Below are 16,539 nucleotides of genomic sequence, written 5' to 3' on the forward strand. Positions count from 1 at the left end.
GTGGAGTCTGCTTAAGAGTCTGTCTCCCTGTGCCCCTCTCCCCTTATTGTGCTCTCTTTCTCTCTCTCTAAATAAAATAATAATAATAAATAAAACCAAAGGATGGATATATATATATATATATATATACACATATATATACATTTTTTTCTTTTTAATAGCAGTGTAATTGACATAACATTGTTAGTTTCAGGTGTACAATGTAATGACTCAATATTTACATATATTGCTCAGTGATCATAATAAGTCATAACCGTCTGTCACCACACAAAATTACAAAAAAATTCATGTGATGAGAACTTTTAAGATTTATTCTGTTGGAAACTTTCAGATATGTTCTACAATGTCATTGATCATAGTCATCACATTTCCATGACTTATTTATTTTATAACTGGAAGTTTGAACCTCTTGACTCTTTTCACTCATTTCACCCCAATAAGGCATTAAGTTGGTATTTTATTAAGTTTTTTATTTTAATTGCAGTATAGAAGCGTAGGTAATTTTTCAAAATGAGTATAAATGGGAAATAATCCAAAAAACGGAGCCAGGACTATACAGAATAAATTTGACAAAGAAGAAAAAAGAGAGACAAAATATATACAGATGAATATCAGAGTCCATCCACAAAATAGACAAGTTGGCAGAAATGGACGATTATATCCAAATATTTGAGATCTATCATTGCATAAAAATGAAAGGAATTTTAATGGCTAAAAAAGGAAAACTTAACTTTTTTCAAAAACAGTTAATGTCAAAGCAGAGGAGGTCAGCAATGACATTGCTTTGCAACTTGAGATGAATAGACTAGAGGTCAAACATATTTAGAAAACAGACATGTAGTTTTCTTAGCTATGGACTTGACAAGTCATTAGAATTTGTGAACAGTCTCACCATGTATTTGGTTGTTGTCAGGGGGAAAAAAATGCCCCATTTTAATCTAGAAGCAGAAACTCACTGCAACTACTAATCCTGTGTCTTCTCAGTGAACTTCATTCCTTCTGAGACATGTCTGGCAATAGTAGATGGTTGATGAATATTTGCAGAATGGAAAGACTCATTTCTGTGACCTATTCTGTCACCTTCAGAATGTAGTGGTCACTTCAGTTTGATCTCTAAGATGACCACAGACTGCTTTCTCATGCCAGAAATACATTGAAGCTTAGTGAAGGGAAGCAAAAACTGGACCCCAAGCCATTATTTCAGAAGCTATATGACCAATAGAATGCCTCAGATAATTTCCTTTCCTTCCTCTAGAGAAGTCCATTGGATTTGCTATTTAGTCTATGCTTTCAAACAGGAAGGGTCTTATGCACTGATTTAACCTACAACATTCCCACCCTGAAGAACCAGCTCATCCCTTATTCCATTGCAAATGAGCTAGATAACAGTAGAGTAGTTCTATTCTAGATTTGAGTAAGCTATGAAATAGTCCTAGAATTTTTTTTTCCATGGACTTTGGCCCACACTCCTAGAAATGTATGCATTCAGAATGGCATTTCAGTCCAGAATCCCATTCTAAATAATGTTAGTCTAGCTGGATCTGGTACTCCAGAGATCTCATTGACTCAAGTGGAGCATGGCTCCAAATCCTGAAGGAAGCAGACTCCTTCCTTCCTGGATCTGCTTCCTTCCTGTGATTCAGAGACACATTCATGTGTCAACTCCATGCTTGAACTGATTCTCTCCAGTTTTTCTCATTGGCATCAATGCAGAACAGAAATGGACTGGCTTCTGCTCTTTACAGAACAATTACAACTCTGTGCAAAGATTATAGATGTATTATCTAACACTGAAGCACTTGGATGATAAGAAATGTCTTCATGAAAATATGTGTAACCAGGGGCGCCTGGGTGGCGCAGTGGGTTAAGCGTCCGACTTCAGCCAGGTCACGATCTCACGGTCCGTGAGTTCGAGCCCCGCGTCAGGCTCTGGGCTGATGGCTCGGAGCCTGGAGCCTGTTTCCGATTCTGTGTCTCCCTCTCTCTCTGCTCCTCCCCCGTTCATGCTCTGTCTCTGTCTGTCCCAAAAATAAATAAAAAAAAAAAAAAAAAAAAGAAAATATGTGTAACCAAAGAAGATCAAGGGGGTGGGGAACTAAACAGAGCGTGAAAAGATGGTAGATTTAAAGAGATCCTGAGTGGGTGCCTGGGTGGCTCAGTTGGTTAAGCGTCCGACTTCGGCTCAGGTCACGATCTCACAGTCCGTGAGTTCGAGCCCCACGTCGGGCTCTGGGCCGATGGCTCAGAGCCTGGAGCCTGCTTCCGATTCTGTTTCTCCCTCTCTCTCTGCCCCTCCCCCATTCATGCTCTGTCTCTGTCTCAAAAATAAATAAATGTTAAAAAAAAAAATTTTTTTTAAATAAATAAAGAGATCCTGAGTTTCACTTGGACCTCTGTGGGGAACGTTTTTGTTTTTTGGGTTTTTGTTTTGTTTTGTTTTATTTTAGGCTAAAGGTAGATCGAATGTGAAATGTTTGACAGTTTTCCTTTCAGTACTACCAGTTCAGTTTGGCGTAGTGTAGTGCATTAGATGTTACTGTGCTAACAAATAAATGCCCCAAAACAAGTGTCATAAAAAAAATAATTCTGTTTTCATCAACTGACTATGTAGGGTGGTGTTGAGGGGACAGGGCAGCATTTCTTGCTCTCATTCAGGTGCCAGGCTCTTCCCATCTTGTTTTTCCACCATCCTCCTTGGCTTCAACACTCTAGGCATCCAGCTGGCAGGAGAAAGAGCAAGTAGATGAGCATGTGGAAGGAGTCTTGAGCCAGTCCTGAAAGTTGGTTACGTGGCCAAATCTAATTGCAAGAGAAGCGTGGAAACGAGGACCTCTTGCATGCCCAGGAACAAGCGGAGAATGGATTTGGCAGACAGCGAGCAGAATTCGCCACATTCACGGTCATGATTATTGAATTCTGTGCTTTTCCAGGACTGTTTTGTCTTTAGTCCAGATTACATACCAAACCATTTCAAACAAATATAAAATATGTCTTTACTCTTTAAAATCATTGTGGAATAGGATCTCACAGCTTGTGGGCTGTCCCTCCCAATGTCTTAAAATCTTTGAAGGATCATTTATAAGCATGTACAATTCACCCAATATAAGAAATCACAAAGGAAATCTAATTTCACTGTGCCCATAGCACAATGATATGTGTGCTGTTTGGTGTCAGTATTTTATTCTCCGTGATACATTTTTAAAGAATTGCAGAAGAGAGTGCTTGTTTATGACCATCATAGGGTAATATTCTTATAATTGCTTTATCCTGGTAGCATTGAAGAAATGGTATCTAATTCAGGCCCCACAGCTCTCTGAAGCCCATCTCTGTTCTCTTCTATTCCCATTAAACTGGAAAAACCCATCTGTTTGGATCATTGAGGTTGGAAATGGAGTAATATCACTTCTCCAAAATAGATTTAATAGTATGGCTGGTAAATTGTTTCCTGACCTGTATGAGGGAGAGCCCAGACTCAGAGAAAAACATGGTGTTTGAGTTTCCATATCCATTAGTGGAAAAAGTTCAGATTTAGGTTATATATTTTTTAAATGTTTATTTATTTTGAGAGAGAGAGAGAGAGAGAGAGAGAGAGAGAGAGAGAGAGAGTATGAGTGGGAGAGGAGCAAAGAGAGAGGGAGAGAGAGAATTCCAAGAAGCTGGCAGCACAGAACCTGATGTGGGGCTTGATCCCAGGAACCTTGAGATCATGACCTGATCTGAAATCAAGAATCAACACTTAACCAACCCAGTCACCCAGGTGCCCCAAGGTTACATTTTTTAAAAACAATTCTAGGAGAACTTTTCCAGTTTCTGTTTTCAGTTATAGTCTTGCCGAGACTTAATCTAATTCATATATAACATTTTGAGTGGCAAGTATTTTCACAAGGAATTCATAATTTAATAATCCTTACTCATTCAATTAAATGATTTGGAAATCATTTTTGATGAGTCTAAATACAAGAGTACCTAGGAATGAGACTAAGAACACCATTTGAAAAGCCCGCCTCTCAAAAAGATAATCATCATCTCTGTGGGACAGGTAAGGTTTAAAGAACATCCCTTTTCGGGGCGCCTGGGTGGCTCAGTCGGTTAAGCGTCCGACTTCGGCTCAGGTCATGATCTCACGGTCCGTAAGTTCGAGCCCCGCGTCGGGCTCTGGGCTGACGGCTCAGAGCCTGGAGCCTGCTTCCGATTCTGTGTCTCCCTCTCTCTCTGCCCCTCCCCTGTTCATGCTCTGTCTCCCTCTGTCTCAAAAATAAATAAACATTAAAAAAAAAATTAAAAAAAAAAAAAAAGAACATCCCTTTTCAGACCTTCAAAGTGATTCTAATGCCCTACCTGGTGGAATCACTCCCCACTACCCCAGGACAGCTGATAATCACTAATTCGGAAGAATAAATGTGCAAATAGCAAGAAAAACCCTGAAAAATATGAGTAAGGTTTGAAAATTTGAACAATAAATACATAAATAGAAAAAAAGAATGAAGAGGGGATCCTGGGTGGCTCAGTTGGTTAAACGTCCCACTTCGGCTCAGGTCACGATCTCATGGCTCCTGAGTTCGAGCCCCATGTTGGGCTCTGTGCTGACAGTCCAGAGCCTGGAGCCTGCTTTGGATTCGATGTCTCCTTCTCTCTCTGCCCCTCCCCTACTTGTGCTCTCTCTCTGTCTTTCAAAAATAAATAAATGTAAAAAAAAGTTTTTTAAAGAAAAAAAAAGGATGAAAAAATAACCTCTAGAATAATACACCTGTTATGAAAAAATACAGTATTACATTTTCAATTTCAGTCATTTTATTGTTTTTCCTTTCTTTTTCCTACTCTGTCATTGCCTCACATGCACATCAACTGGGAAATTAATGCACATCAAACTCAGAGCCCCTCACTGGCCTGGGCCCTTTCTAAGTTCTAGAAGGGAGGGGTGCTAGCAGCATCACCTAGTAATAGGTTCTATAAAATTTGCAAAAGTAAGATTTTGTTTTTGTATTAATTTTTCCAGAACAGACTCAAAATTGTATAACCTTCATGTGCCACAAAACCTGGATCCTGACCCTGCTTCTATGGCTGATTGGGAGTCAGACAGAAAGATATTCAAAATAATGCATATGAAAATGCCTTTTAAAACCCCAGGCTTTTAAATGCCTTTCCAGATAATTTCTTCAAGTGAACTAATCAATCTCATTAGTTGATAGGGTTCTTTCTTTAAAAAAAGTGATTGATTCCTGGCCAAAATGAAATACAATAATAAAGTCCATTTGAAATAGAGCCACACAGGTAACCATGGTAAATAATGAGGGTATAGTAAGTAGTGCTGCATCTAAAGATATTAATGCATTCACAATACAGATGTTTATTGAGCAACTACTATGTGCCAGCCATTATTTTAGGTGCTGGGGATATACTAATGACCAAAATAGATAAAAAATCTTTGCACTTTGAGAGGTTACATTCTAATGAGGAGAGTAAAATTAACAAAATAAGTAAATAAAACTTATCAGCGGCTGTTAAATGCTGTGGAGGAAAAAAAAAAGAAAGAAAGAAAAGGAAGCTAGGAAAAGCCAGGAGATTAGGATAGCGTATTATTTAACTTTTTTCTGGCAAGTGAATTTTTTTTTCCAGCATTACTGAGATATAATTCACATAAAAAAATTGTATACGCTTGGGGCGCCTGGGTGGCTCATTCAGTTAAGCGGCCGACTTCGGCTCAGGTCATGATCTCACGGTCTGTGAGTTTGAGTCCCGCGTCGGGCTCTGTGCTGACAGCTCAGAGCCTGGAGCTTGTTTCAGATCCTGTGTCTCCCTCTCTCTGACCCTCCCCTGTTCATGCTCTGTCTCTCCCTGTCTCAAAATAAATAAAATTAAAAAAAAAATTAAAGAAAAAATTGTATACGCTTAAGGTGTACAGTGTAGTGATTTTATATATATTAATCAGTTCTTATATATAAAATGTTACCAACATGATAAGTTAGTGAACACTTTCATTAGCACACATAGTGACAACCTGTGGATGTATGTGTGTGTGTGTGTGTGTGGCAAGAGCTTTAGAAATTTACACTTAGCAGTCTTCAAATATTTAATACAGTTACTCTGCCATGACTGTAGTCACTATGTTGTACTTTGCATTCGTGAACTTTCTCAGAACTAGAAGTCTGTAGCCTTTGACCTCCTTTGTTATTTCCTTTACCGTCCCTCTGCCCCTAGCAACCACCAATCTGTTTTCTGTATCTGTGAGTTTTTTTTCTTTTTTTTTTTAGAGTCCACATATGAAATCGTACAGTATTTGACTTTTTCTTTCTGATGTATTTCACCTTAGCATAATACCCTCAAATTTCATCCATATTGTTGTACAGGGCAGGATTTCCTTCTTTTTTATATAGCTGAATAATGTTCCATTGTTTTTATCCAGTCATCGGTTGAGAAGACACTTCAGTTGTTTACATGACTCAGCTATTTTAAATAATGCTGCATTGAACATGGGGATGCACATATCTCTTCCATATAGCAATTTCATTTCCTTTGGGAATATACCCAGAAGTGGGAATGCTGGATCACATATGGTAGTTCAATTTTTAATTTCTTCAGGAGCCTCCAAACTGTTTTCCATAGTGGCCACACCTATTTACATTCCCACCAATGTGTACAATGGTTCCTCCCACTAGGAGGCTAGAAAAGGCTAGGAGGTGAGGGTGACAATTTTAAGTAGAGTAGCCTGGGAATATCTCTTCATGAAGGTGCCATTGAGCTGATGTCTCCGTAAAGAATACTGGAGGTAGAGGGAACTCCACGAGCAAAGGCCTCAAGGAGGGAGTGCCCCCATGTGTTCAGAGAACTGCCAGGGGCTCAGAGAATGAGGCAGAGTGAGTAAGAGGGAAAGAGGTGCAGGAGAAGATTAGATAGGCCTCTGGGGCCTAGATCACTGTTGGAAGGCCCTAAGCCCCTGTGAAGATAGTCACCATTAATAAAATAGGAAGCCATTGGAGGATGGTGAGCCATGGTAGCAGAGATCTGATTATATGTTTGCAGTATTTCTCTGTGTGCAAGAGAAAGAAGAAACGAGTGTGTGGGAGACGTAGGGGGCACATCATTAAATATCAGTGTTCCATGGTAGGCTTATCACAGAAAAATAAATAAATACAGAAACACCCTCCATATCACAGAAAAATAAATAAATACAGAAACACCCTCACCTCCGCCTTGTTAACAGGACACTGTCCCTCTTGGGGTTTAGCTTTCTTGAGTCGTGTTTTTGAGGAAAACTGCATTTTGGGACTGTAACAGCTTAGAAGTTGTCTCAGTGAACAGCAGGTTGGCAGTAGTAGGCCTTTAAATGCAGCACAAGGAAGGTAAAACCGAGTGGTTGTGGGATTGCCTCCGATGCCCAGGTCTTTGCTGCTCTCTCCATCCCTTCCATTCTCTTAGTTTGAGACCCACAAATGAGAACAGGTTACACGGGAAAGGCTTGCTTGCTTGCTTTTTTCTCACAGAGAGGCCTGAATGACTGGTTTACATAAATTAAGGGCCATCAACAACTGTGAAAAGAGACACATCCCGTTTTCAGCATATATTCGGGTTAAATACACGTTTATGACTTGGACTGTTTGTTATGCTGCAAACACGGGCCTCAGTCAGCCGCTGCACGGTTGGCCGCTGACTCACGAAGGCGTGCTCATGTTGGGACCCACTCGGGATGGTTTGCCAAGCAGAATTTCATTTAAGAAGAGACTCCTTTACCATGACCGTTGAGAAATTAGAAACCTCAAGTAAAACAATTCTTGGTTTGCACTTTTAAATTTTTAGAGCTAACACACGTTTTCCTGAAAAACGTGCCTTTGGGCATCTCATTTGGCACAAACCTGCTCCCTCCCATCCAGCTTGCCCCTTCTGGCTTCCAGTCCACACATTGGACATGCACTGTCATTTTCACCCAGAATCTTCTTGTTGTCCTGTGTCAGTTGAGAGTGCTGTTGACAAGTCACACACAAGTGACGTGTGTTTCTGGAGATGAATTGATATTTTCCCTCATAAACAAACATACAACTTTCGCCTTCGTGCCGGGCTTTTGTTTATAAAGAATTATCTGTGAAAACAAAGGGTAAAATGTTCCTGTTCTTAAATGCTGATCCTCCATGCAGACATAAGTATGATGCATGCCAAAAATGCCCACCATCATTTGACTGTATAATCTGCCAGACTGGCTAAATACCCTGTCCTCTCAGGGTGTCCTCTTTAAATTTGATATGCAGTTTTTGATTGGAAGAGAATGCCATTCGTGCATATCCCTCTAAAATGCTTTATTCCATAGTCTTATTTCTATAGGTAATCTGAACTAAAGAAATATTAAAATGGGGACTTTTCAAAAGCACTGTTGTCTTTACTCCAGGGAAGCTGTCTGACTTGCAGAGAAATCTTGAATGGGAAATACCACTGGCATTAATTAGAAACAGGTTTAATAGCCTCGTGATATTTAATAACAGTGGGTAAAATATTTATTATAAAGAGAAAAAATATTTTAAATGAATTATCCAACTCTGATTACACTTATATTAAGCCTGTGGGTGAACCAAGCACCTCCCCTCTGAATGGCAAAGCACCAAAATGGCTTCCATTGTATAGCCAACAGCATGGACTACTGTGTACACGGGAGGGTCGGGTATAAGAAAAAAACAGCCATGCACTTGTGACTTGAGGTCCCCGAGGTACACCCAGTGGCTGGAGACCTCAGGTCTGAGGAACTGTTTCTGCTCATTATATTCTCCTCATATTCAGCTAGATCCCCACCCAGGTTGTTGGGACCTCCGTGCCCTCCACAGTTCCTAGCAGGAAATGGTTCTTTCTCCTCAGTGAGGAATATCTCAAGAAAAATCAGCTGTCTCCACCCTCTCCCCAGAGGTTATCACACTGGAATTATGGAGTTGGGTGGAGACATAAAAGCCGCTAAAATTGTAAGAGCAATCTGGCTCCAGCGTCTCTCACCCCACTGCTCACCAGGGTTGATTCAATTGGCTTGGATGGCCAACACTCCGTTCTCTAACACTCCGTTCTCTCTCTTCTTTCCCTTTAGGTTCTTCCCAAAGCAGTGTATGCAGGTACAGAGAATGACCTAGATGGAGAGGCCCCCTCAAAGCTAAAGGGCAATAACAATAAAGATGACAATAGCCGCTAAATACCGGGAATGTACTAGCTGCCTGGCAGGGTGCTAAGTGCTTTCCAAACATTTTCTCTTCTAATCCCTTTAGTGGCCCTGGAGCTAGGCACTGCAATTATCCTTATCAGAAATGGAGGCTTAAAGAGGTACAGTAACTTACCCGAGAACATAGGACTAGAAAGCGGGAGGTCCAAGATTTGAAATTTAACCCACTTTTTCTATCTCCCAAGTGTAACGTTTTAACAGGAACATTTTTGGTGTCTTCCCTACTCCAGGACAGGGAGCGATAAGATCTTTATTGTCACCAGGCCAGTGTTCTTAATACACAGTGACACAGGCAGCTCTCAGATGTTCCTGGCATCAGTGGAGGCTTCCAGGGTTCCCACCAGCCTACAGCTTTCAGCAGCTGCTATGTTCTCTCCAGAGTCTTCCCTTGGGAGCTCTTCACAGATGCTTTGATAATGGGACACCTGTTGATAGGGGCATCCAGCAGCTGCTCCCCTGGAGTCCTCATGTGTCGCACCTTCTTCGGGCTCCACACTGGGGATGAAAGGTCCCTACCTGAGATGAGCGGTTTACCCAGGACAATAGCAGGACCGTGGCTTGCGGGAGAGCCCACATAATGGTCAAGAAGAGATGCAAAATGTTTAAACCAGAAGCGGGGTCTAGCATGAGGCCAAAGGACGGGAAATGACTCCAAGCAGACAAATAATTACAGGGTCAGTAGACACAAATCATAGGAATAGCGGAGGAAGCTGCAGGGAAGGTGGGTCACGACAAGTAGCCAGTAATTCCACTGACATGGTGCAATGTGGAGAGATGGCGAGGAGTTTGGCCGGGTGCTCAGTTTGTCATCTGTTTGGTTTTTGTGTGGAGTGTATTCCTTAGATAGGGACGGGCCTGTGAAGTGAACGGTCCCGAGTAGTGCTAGCACACGTGGCCTTTAACAGTTCTGATTGCAACAGGCTCTGATCATTACCACCCCCCGACAGGGGGCCCTCCACAACCGCATCAGTGCTTCTCCACAGATGCCTTCTGGGTAAAAGCCAACTCCCTTAGGGGATGTATGCATCCTTGAACTGCATGAAGGACAGCTAACATGTGGAATAACAGTGTACCTCACTTAGTTCCATTTGCTAAGACCCTCTGCAGACCCACTGACTTTCCTTATTCCAAATGAACTCTCAAACTTATAAAGAGATCACCAAATGGGCTACAGCATAGACTCTTTAACGCCTTACTGTTGTATTCAAAATTGGAAAAATAGGAAATGTGGCAAATTCCAAAAGTTGGAGATTTATAAAGGCAGAGTCTCGGAATTAGCCTTGACATGCCAGATCTGTAAGTTAAAGATACTTCTGTATAAATGATACTTTCAAAGAGTTAGCGTTTGAAGTTCCATCCATGTGAGAAAGCCCAGAGAAATTCTTGTACTTTTGTAATGGTTAATAGGAGGCTTTGCAGTAGAGACATGCACACAGGGACCGTTCTCCTGGGCTCTGGAATCAGACAGCTTAAGTTTAAAACCCACTTCTAGGGGCGCCTGGGTGGCTCAGTCAGTTAAGCGTCCGACTTCAGCTCAGGTCATGATCTCACGACTCATGAGTTCGAGCCCTGTGTCAGGCTCTGTGCTGACAGCTCAGAACCTGGAGCCTGTTTCACATTCTGTGTCTCCCTCTCTCTCTCTGACCCTCCCCGGTTCATCCTCTGTCTCTCTCTGTCTCAAAAGTAAATAAACGTTAAAAAAAAAATTTTTTTTTTTTTTTTTTTTTTTAAAACCCACTTCCAGGGGCGCCTGGGTGGCTCAGTCGGTTAAAGCGTCTGGCCTCGACTCAGGTCATGATCTCACGGTTTGTGGGTTTGAGCCCCACATCAGGCTCTGTGCTGTCAGTACAGAGCCCGCTTCAGATCCTCTGTCCCCCTCTCTCTGTTCCTCCCCTGCTTATTCTCTGTCTCTCAAAATAAGTAAATCTTAAAAAAACAAAAAATAAAACCCTGTACAAACTGTATGGCGTTGAACACATTACTTAATCTCAGTAACTCAGATTACTCATTGGTCAAATGGAATATAGAATTGTGGAATGGAATTGTGGGGATTCGATGAGATAATGTATATAGGGTACAGAGCACAATGTCTGTCTCACGGAAAGTGTTCCAAAATTTTATTGTCGTTATCATCATTAGGATTACTAGTATCACCATCATCATTATTACCCTTCCCAATTCTTCACTTACTTTCCCAAGCTTCTGCTAATCTTTTTGCTTGGACTCCATTTGTTTGGCAGTGAGTCAAAAGAGGATTCATTATATGAAAGTGTTTGCCAAAGAATGTGCTTAGGAAGTTCACAGCTGATCTCTTTGGTTCCAGTGTCTAAGGATAGGCTTAACCCTTATCACCTTCTTGTTTTATTAATAATACCATGATTAGGCACTGTTTATAAAGTTATGCTTCAAAAATAAGTAGCTTGTTTGAGCCCATCTATATTTTCAGACTAAATTAACTCTCAGTTAATTTACTACTCATTGGGTGAAGCAGTATTGCCTTGATTTGTCCCAAACATCACGTCTCTTAAGGAAGCTCCTTAATTCTAATTTTTTAACAAAAGAGCTTCTCAGTTTTTTTTTTGTTTTTTTTTTGTTTTTTTGGTTTTAAGAGTAAATAATAAAACATCAGTGATCATTTCTTAGATCATTCCTAATTTGTAAAGCTATACTAATATTTACTAGTTAATATAATTTTATCGATTTTTAGTAATCACTTCCTATAGATTGTGAGGTTTATTTTTTAGGTAATAGTTAAGGGATTGTTTTCCTGAGTTTAAAAAGTAGTTAGGGCCTTTATTTCCAGTCAATGTTCTTTCAGGCAATGATCTCCATCTAGTGGACAAATTGTTATATTACAACTTACAAAGAAAAATAACAAAACTAAAATATCCCATTATCAAGCATTTTATGAACTATGAATAAATTCTTGGTTTTAATAAATAACATTATTGTAAAGACTATCAAATATTTCAATATACTTAGCACTGTTTTTCCCTAAACTTAGAGTGAAAAATTTATTTAAGTTGCTTAACTTAATTGGAAAAATTATAATAATAAATTCAGAAGTTTACAGATTTGGGGGATTATATTGGTATTACTCAGTTGAACTGATAAAAACCAAACCAAAAATCACATTCCTATATCTCTTATATTTCTGTTTATGCATAGCAGGGAAATATATTTTACTTTTTAAAACAGTATGATCATCTTGATACTGAAAAGAAATCAACATGTTTTCTTATGTGTTCACATTAGGTCCTTCTCATGCTGAAGAGCTGCCATAACAGTGTCCCCAGAGCAGAAATCTCCCCTTTTCAAAGGACTTTAGTGTCTCTCAGCTGAATACTGAATGCCTTCAAAAGCCCTCTTTAAATACTACTATTGTATGAAAACTTCTCAGAAGTCTGGATTCAACCCAACTTGAATTAATCTCATCACCTTTATTTTTGTATCTCAGTGTGCTTATAATAGGTGCTTATTAAGCACTTATTTATTTAAGCATAGCCAAGAAGAGCTTGCCAGAGATCCTGAATAAGTCTCTCATAACTGTAGATCCCTTCCCCTTCTGGCCTTCCTCAGGATTGCCCAAAGTCCCACATGCATGAAGGCATTGTTCAGGTGAAACAGATGTCCCCTGTTTGCATGTCACAGTTGCCAACATACATTTATGGTTTACGTAATTATTCATTAGAGCTGGAAGAGCTTCAGGAACAGTGGATGATTAAATCTAGTTAGCTCGGTAACTTTGGCCATTAACTTTTCTAGAAGCTGCTATCTTTGTCTATTAAATGAGTCTTTTCAACTCAACCTCTCATTGTCTTTTGTGACCAAATATATACATCTATAGAGTGATGCCATTCTTTTTTTTAATGTTTATTTATTTTTGATAGGAGAGAGAGCGCAAGTGGGGAGGTGCAGAGACAGCGGGGAACAGAGGATCTGAGAAGACTCTGTGCTGATAGCAGAGAACCCTATGCAGGGCTCAAACTAATGAACTACGAGATCATTACCTGAGCAGAAGCCAAACACTCAAATGACTGAGTGCCCCGTACAGTGATGCAATTCTTAAAAAATTCAGATTGGAAAACTTGTTTATGAATGTCCATGCTAGATTATGAGTTCTTTCTTTTCTTTTCTTTTTTTACTAGTTAGATTGATTTTGAGTCAAATGATTCTTATTTAGTCATTGATACATAGATGATTCATGAAACATCTAGACCCTTGCTGATCTTCCACTTTGGCCTCTAATTTTTGGGTGATAACACTATTTATTAATAACTCCAATGGAGAAAGTAAAAGAATGTTTTTTTTAAATGTTTTTAAATTAGGTAGTTAATAGTTGGGGTGAAATTTGTAATGGGAAAAAGACTGATAGTAGCTAAACTTGATTCATTTGTTTATTCATTCAACAATTTTTTACACTACATATTTACTGGGTTATCTAAACTATTACCCTCTTCTCATAAGAACACCTAAGACTTGACTTTAATACTGCTTGATATTTGACTAGAAGAGCTCTTTGTGGAAATTTTATGTATATTGTAAGGACTGTGAGGTCAAGAACTGTAGATTTGTGGCTCTGTCTTTTCTCAAATCTGAAATCTGTATTGCCAAGCACAGTGCCTTCCATTTATTCAATCATCCATTCAAACCACTTAGAAAAGGTTTCTGGCGTGCCATGTGAAGTGCTAGGAACACTCAGAGTTTCCATTCTCAGGGAGCTCACAGTCTAGGAGTGGAGACCAATTGGTAAGCATTTTCAGTTCATTGTAAATGCTACCAATAGGGAGTGGAAAGATGCCTTGGGAGTACAGAAGAAGGCATGTCATAAGGGTGTGGGGCATCAGGGCAGCCTTTAAGGTAAATGTTAAGTCCTCGATGAATAGTAACAAGGAGGCAGGGGACTGGAGGGTTGAGTAGAGTAGTCAGGGGAGCAGGAGATTAGGTAGTGATGGCCTGAGACAAGGATGTGGTGGTTAAGTGAGTGGAACATAAAGTGCCTGATGGAAGAGGGTTGCATGTTGAGACTGAGAAAATGGTTGATTGCATTGATTCAATCAAATGGTTGACTGAAAGTGGATAGTTAAAACTCTGTCATTCTAGCCAAGAAATTTGGACTTTACCCTGAGGACAAGAGTGAGCTATTAAAAGGTTTTGAACTGACAAAAATCATGGTCAGATTTATACTTTAAGAAGACTCACTCATGGTACAGAGTGGAAAATGGATTCAAGAGACTAACTTAAAGTCTGTTACAATAATGTAGGTGAGAGTTGGTGAAATCCTGAACCTAATATGTTGGCATTGGGGATGGAAGGAAGTGGATACAGCAGAAATTTGTGACTGGTTGGGCATAGGCAGGAGGGAGAGAAAGCCCAGGCTTGGGGAAGCAGTGGTATTAGGCAATATAATGGGAACTTGTTGAATTGAACCCAAGTAGTTAGAGAATTACTGTGTATTTCTTCTTTTCCTAAAAGAAACTTAGTAGAACTATTCTTAGTAGAATGGCTTTGTAACTTAAGCTTACAGAGACCTGTGTCTTGTATCTGGTCAGTTAACAAAAGTACCCAAAACTTAAGGAAGACAATAATATGAAATCAGTGTATTTTTTTTTTACCTTTGTGTTTTTTAACATTATCATTTTTAACAGTCGGAATCAGCTGTGAATGTTCCCACTGTCACTTCCTAAACCAGAATCTCCCTTTACCACCATATCAACATGCAAGTGTTCATGGCAGTGTTATTCCTCTCCTTCTTTCACAGTTTTGATGTGGACAATGGCACATCTGCGGGACGGAGTCCCTTGGATCCCATGACCAGCCCGGGATCTGGGCTAATTCTCCAAGCAAACTTCGTCCACAGTCAACGTCGGGAGTCCTTTCTGTATCGATCCGACAGCGATTATGACCTGTCTCCAAAGTCTATGTCCCGAAACTCCTCCATTGCCAGTGATATGTAAGTATAATGATGAACAAAGGGCAGAGGGAACTTCTATAGGAAATCAAGTACATTTATTTGGTCAGTTGATGATCTAATAAAACCAATGACATTTGTTCAACTGCATCATTCTCTATGTTAGAAAGAACAGTGAGTAAAATTATACAAGCTGGAAATAAATTGTAGATTTAACTTGAGTACCCTGTCACTCTTGAAAAGAAACATTTATTTTCCCAGAGAATACATTGTCTGAGAAAAGTGGGAAATAGAATTTAAATGGAAACATTTATACTTAAAACATTAGCTTATATTCATGTAGAAACTGACTTTTAGCTACCTAGCCACAGGAATATTCATAATATTTCAAAGTGCTTTAAACTCAGTTTGAGAATCTTGAGATATTAGAATGAATAGCACTTTTAACATATCCCAGTTGATGTACCATACGGATGTTTGCACTGGTCTGCCATATCATTGGAGAGATCTTGGGAGGGCTTTGCTAAAATTAAACCATTTAAAAAATTAATATTTATTTATATTTGAGAGAGAGAGAGAGAGAGAGAGAGAGTAGGGGAGAGAGATGGAGACAGAATCTGAAGCTGACTCCAGACTTCAGGCTGCAAGCTGTCAGCGTAGAGACCGATGCAGGGCTCGAACTCAAGAGCAGTGAAATCATAATCTGAGCCGAAGTCAGATGCTTAACAGACTGAGCCACCCAGGAGCCCCTAAAATTAAACGATTTTTGGAATATTAATCACCAGAAGCAAGCACTGAAAACATCAGACAGATCTGAATATCATTTAAGACACGGCACAGCTTGGAAAATGGTTAAAACTGATAAGCACATTTGCAAATCATATACGTCATTAGCTCATTTTCTCAAAACATTCCATTTTTGTGTTTACTGTAGTGTTCATTAGTTTTCTAATTTCTGGAGGTTTCTAAATAGGACTTGTGCTGTCATTTGTAATTCTGCCTCTGTATAAAGTCGATTTCCTCCTCTGCATCTGGAGATTTATCCAGCAACACTCACCATCTTTCATGACACTATCTCAAAAACTCGATACAGGTTGCAATTCCGTGTACAGGAATTAGATGATATGGAGTCTGTGAGGGTTCACTGATATTCCTGGCATGGTAACAGATTATCAAGGTACCCTTATAGGTCTAAGTGAGGTCCTAGAAGTGAAATTGTGCTTTACCCATTTTTCACAAGTATCGTTCCGGTTGCCATTTTATTAATAGTTGTTAGATGATAATACTGCATTCTTTCCAACTAAACTGCAATCATTTTTTAAAGTTTATTTATTTTCAGAGAGAGAGAGGACATATGTGTATGAGCAGGGAAGGGGCAGAGAGAGAGGGGAGAGAGAGAGAGAGAGAGAGAGAGAGAGAGAGAGAGAGAGAGAATCCTCAG

The 16,539-nt window shown here is 39.8% G+C and overlaps 1 protein-coding gene across 8 annotated transcripts in view; it reads left to right on the forward strand.

Annotated features, from left to right (window-relative positions):
• Window positions 1–16,539, forward strand: part of PDE4D (phosphodiesterase 4D) — a 725,514-nt gene that overhangs the window by 490,559 nt on the left and 218,416 nt on the right. For all 8 annotated transcript variants that reach the window (XM_058690551.1, XM_058691709.1, XM_058691178.1 and 5 more), the window contains exon 2: window positions 14,949–15,140. In XM_058690551.1, coding sequence (XP_058546534.1) covers window positions 14,949–15,140 — 192 coding nt within the window. The remainder of the gene's footprint in view (window positions 1–14,948; window positions 15,141–16,539) is intronic.

This window comes from Neofelis nebulosa, chromosome 1, assembly GCF_028018385.1.
Source record: "Neofelis nebulosa isolate mNeoNeb1 chromosome 1, mNeoNeb1.pri, whole genome shotgun sequence".
Taxonomy (NCBI): Eukaryota; Metazoa; Chordata; class Mammalia; order Carnivora; family Felidae; genus Neofelis; species Neofelis nebulosa.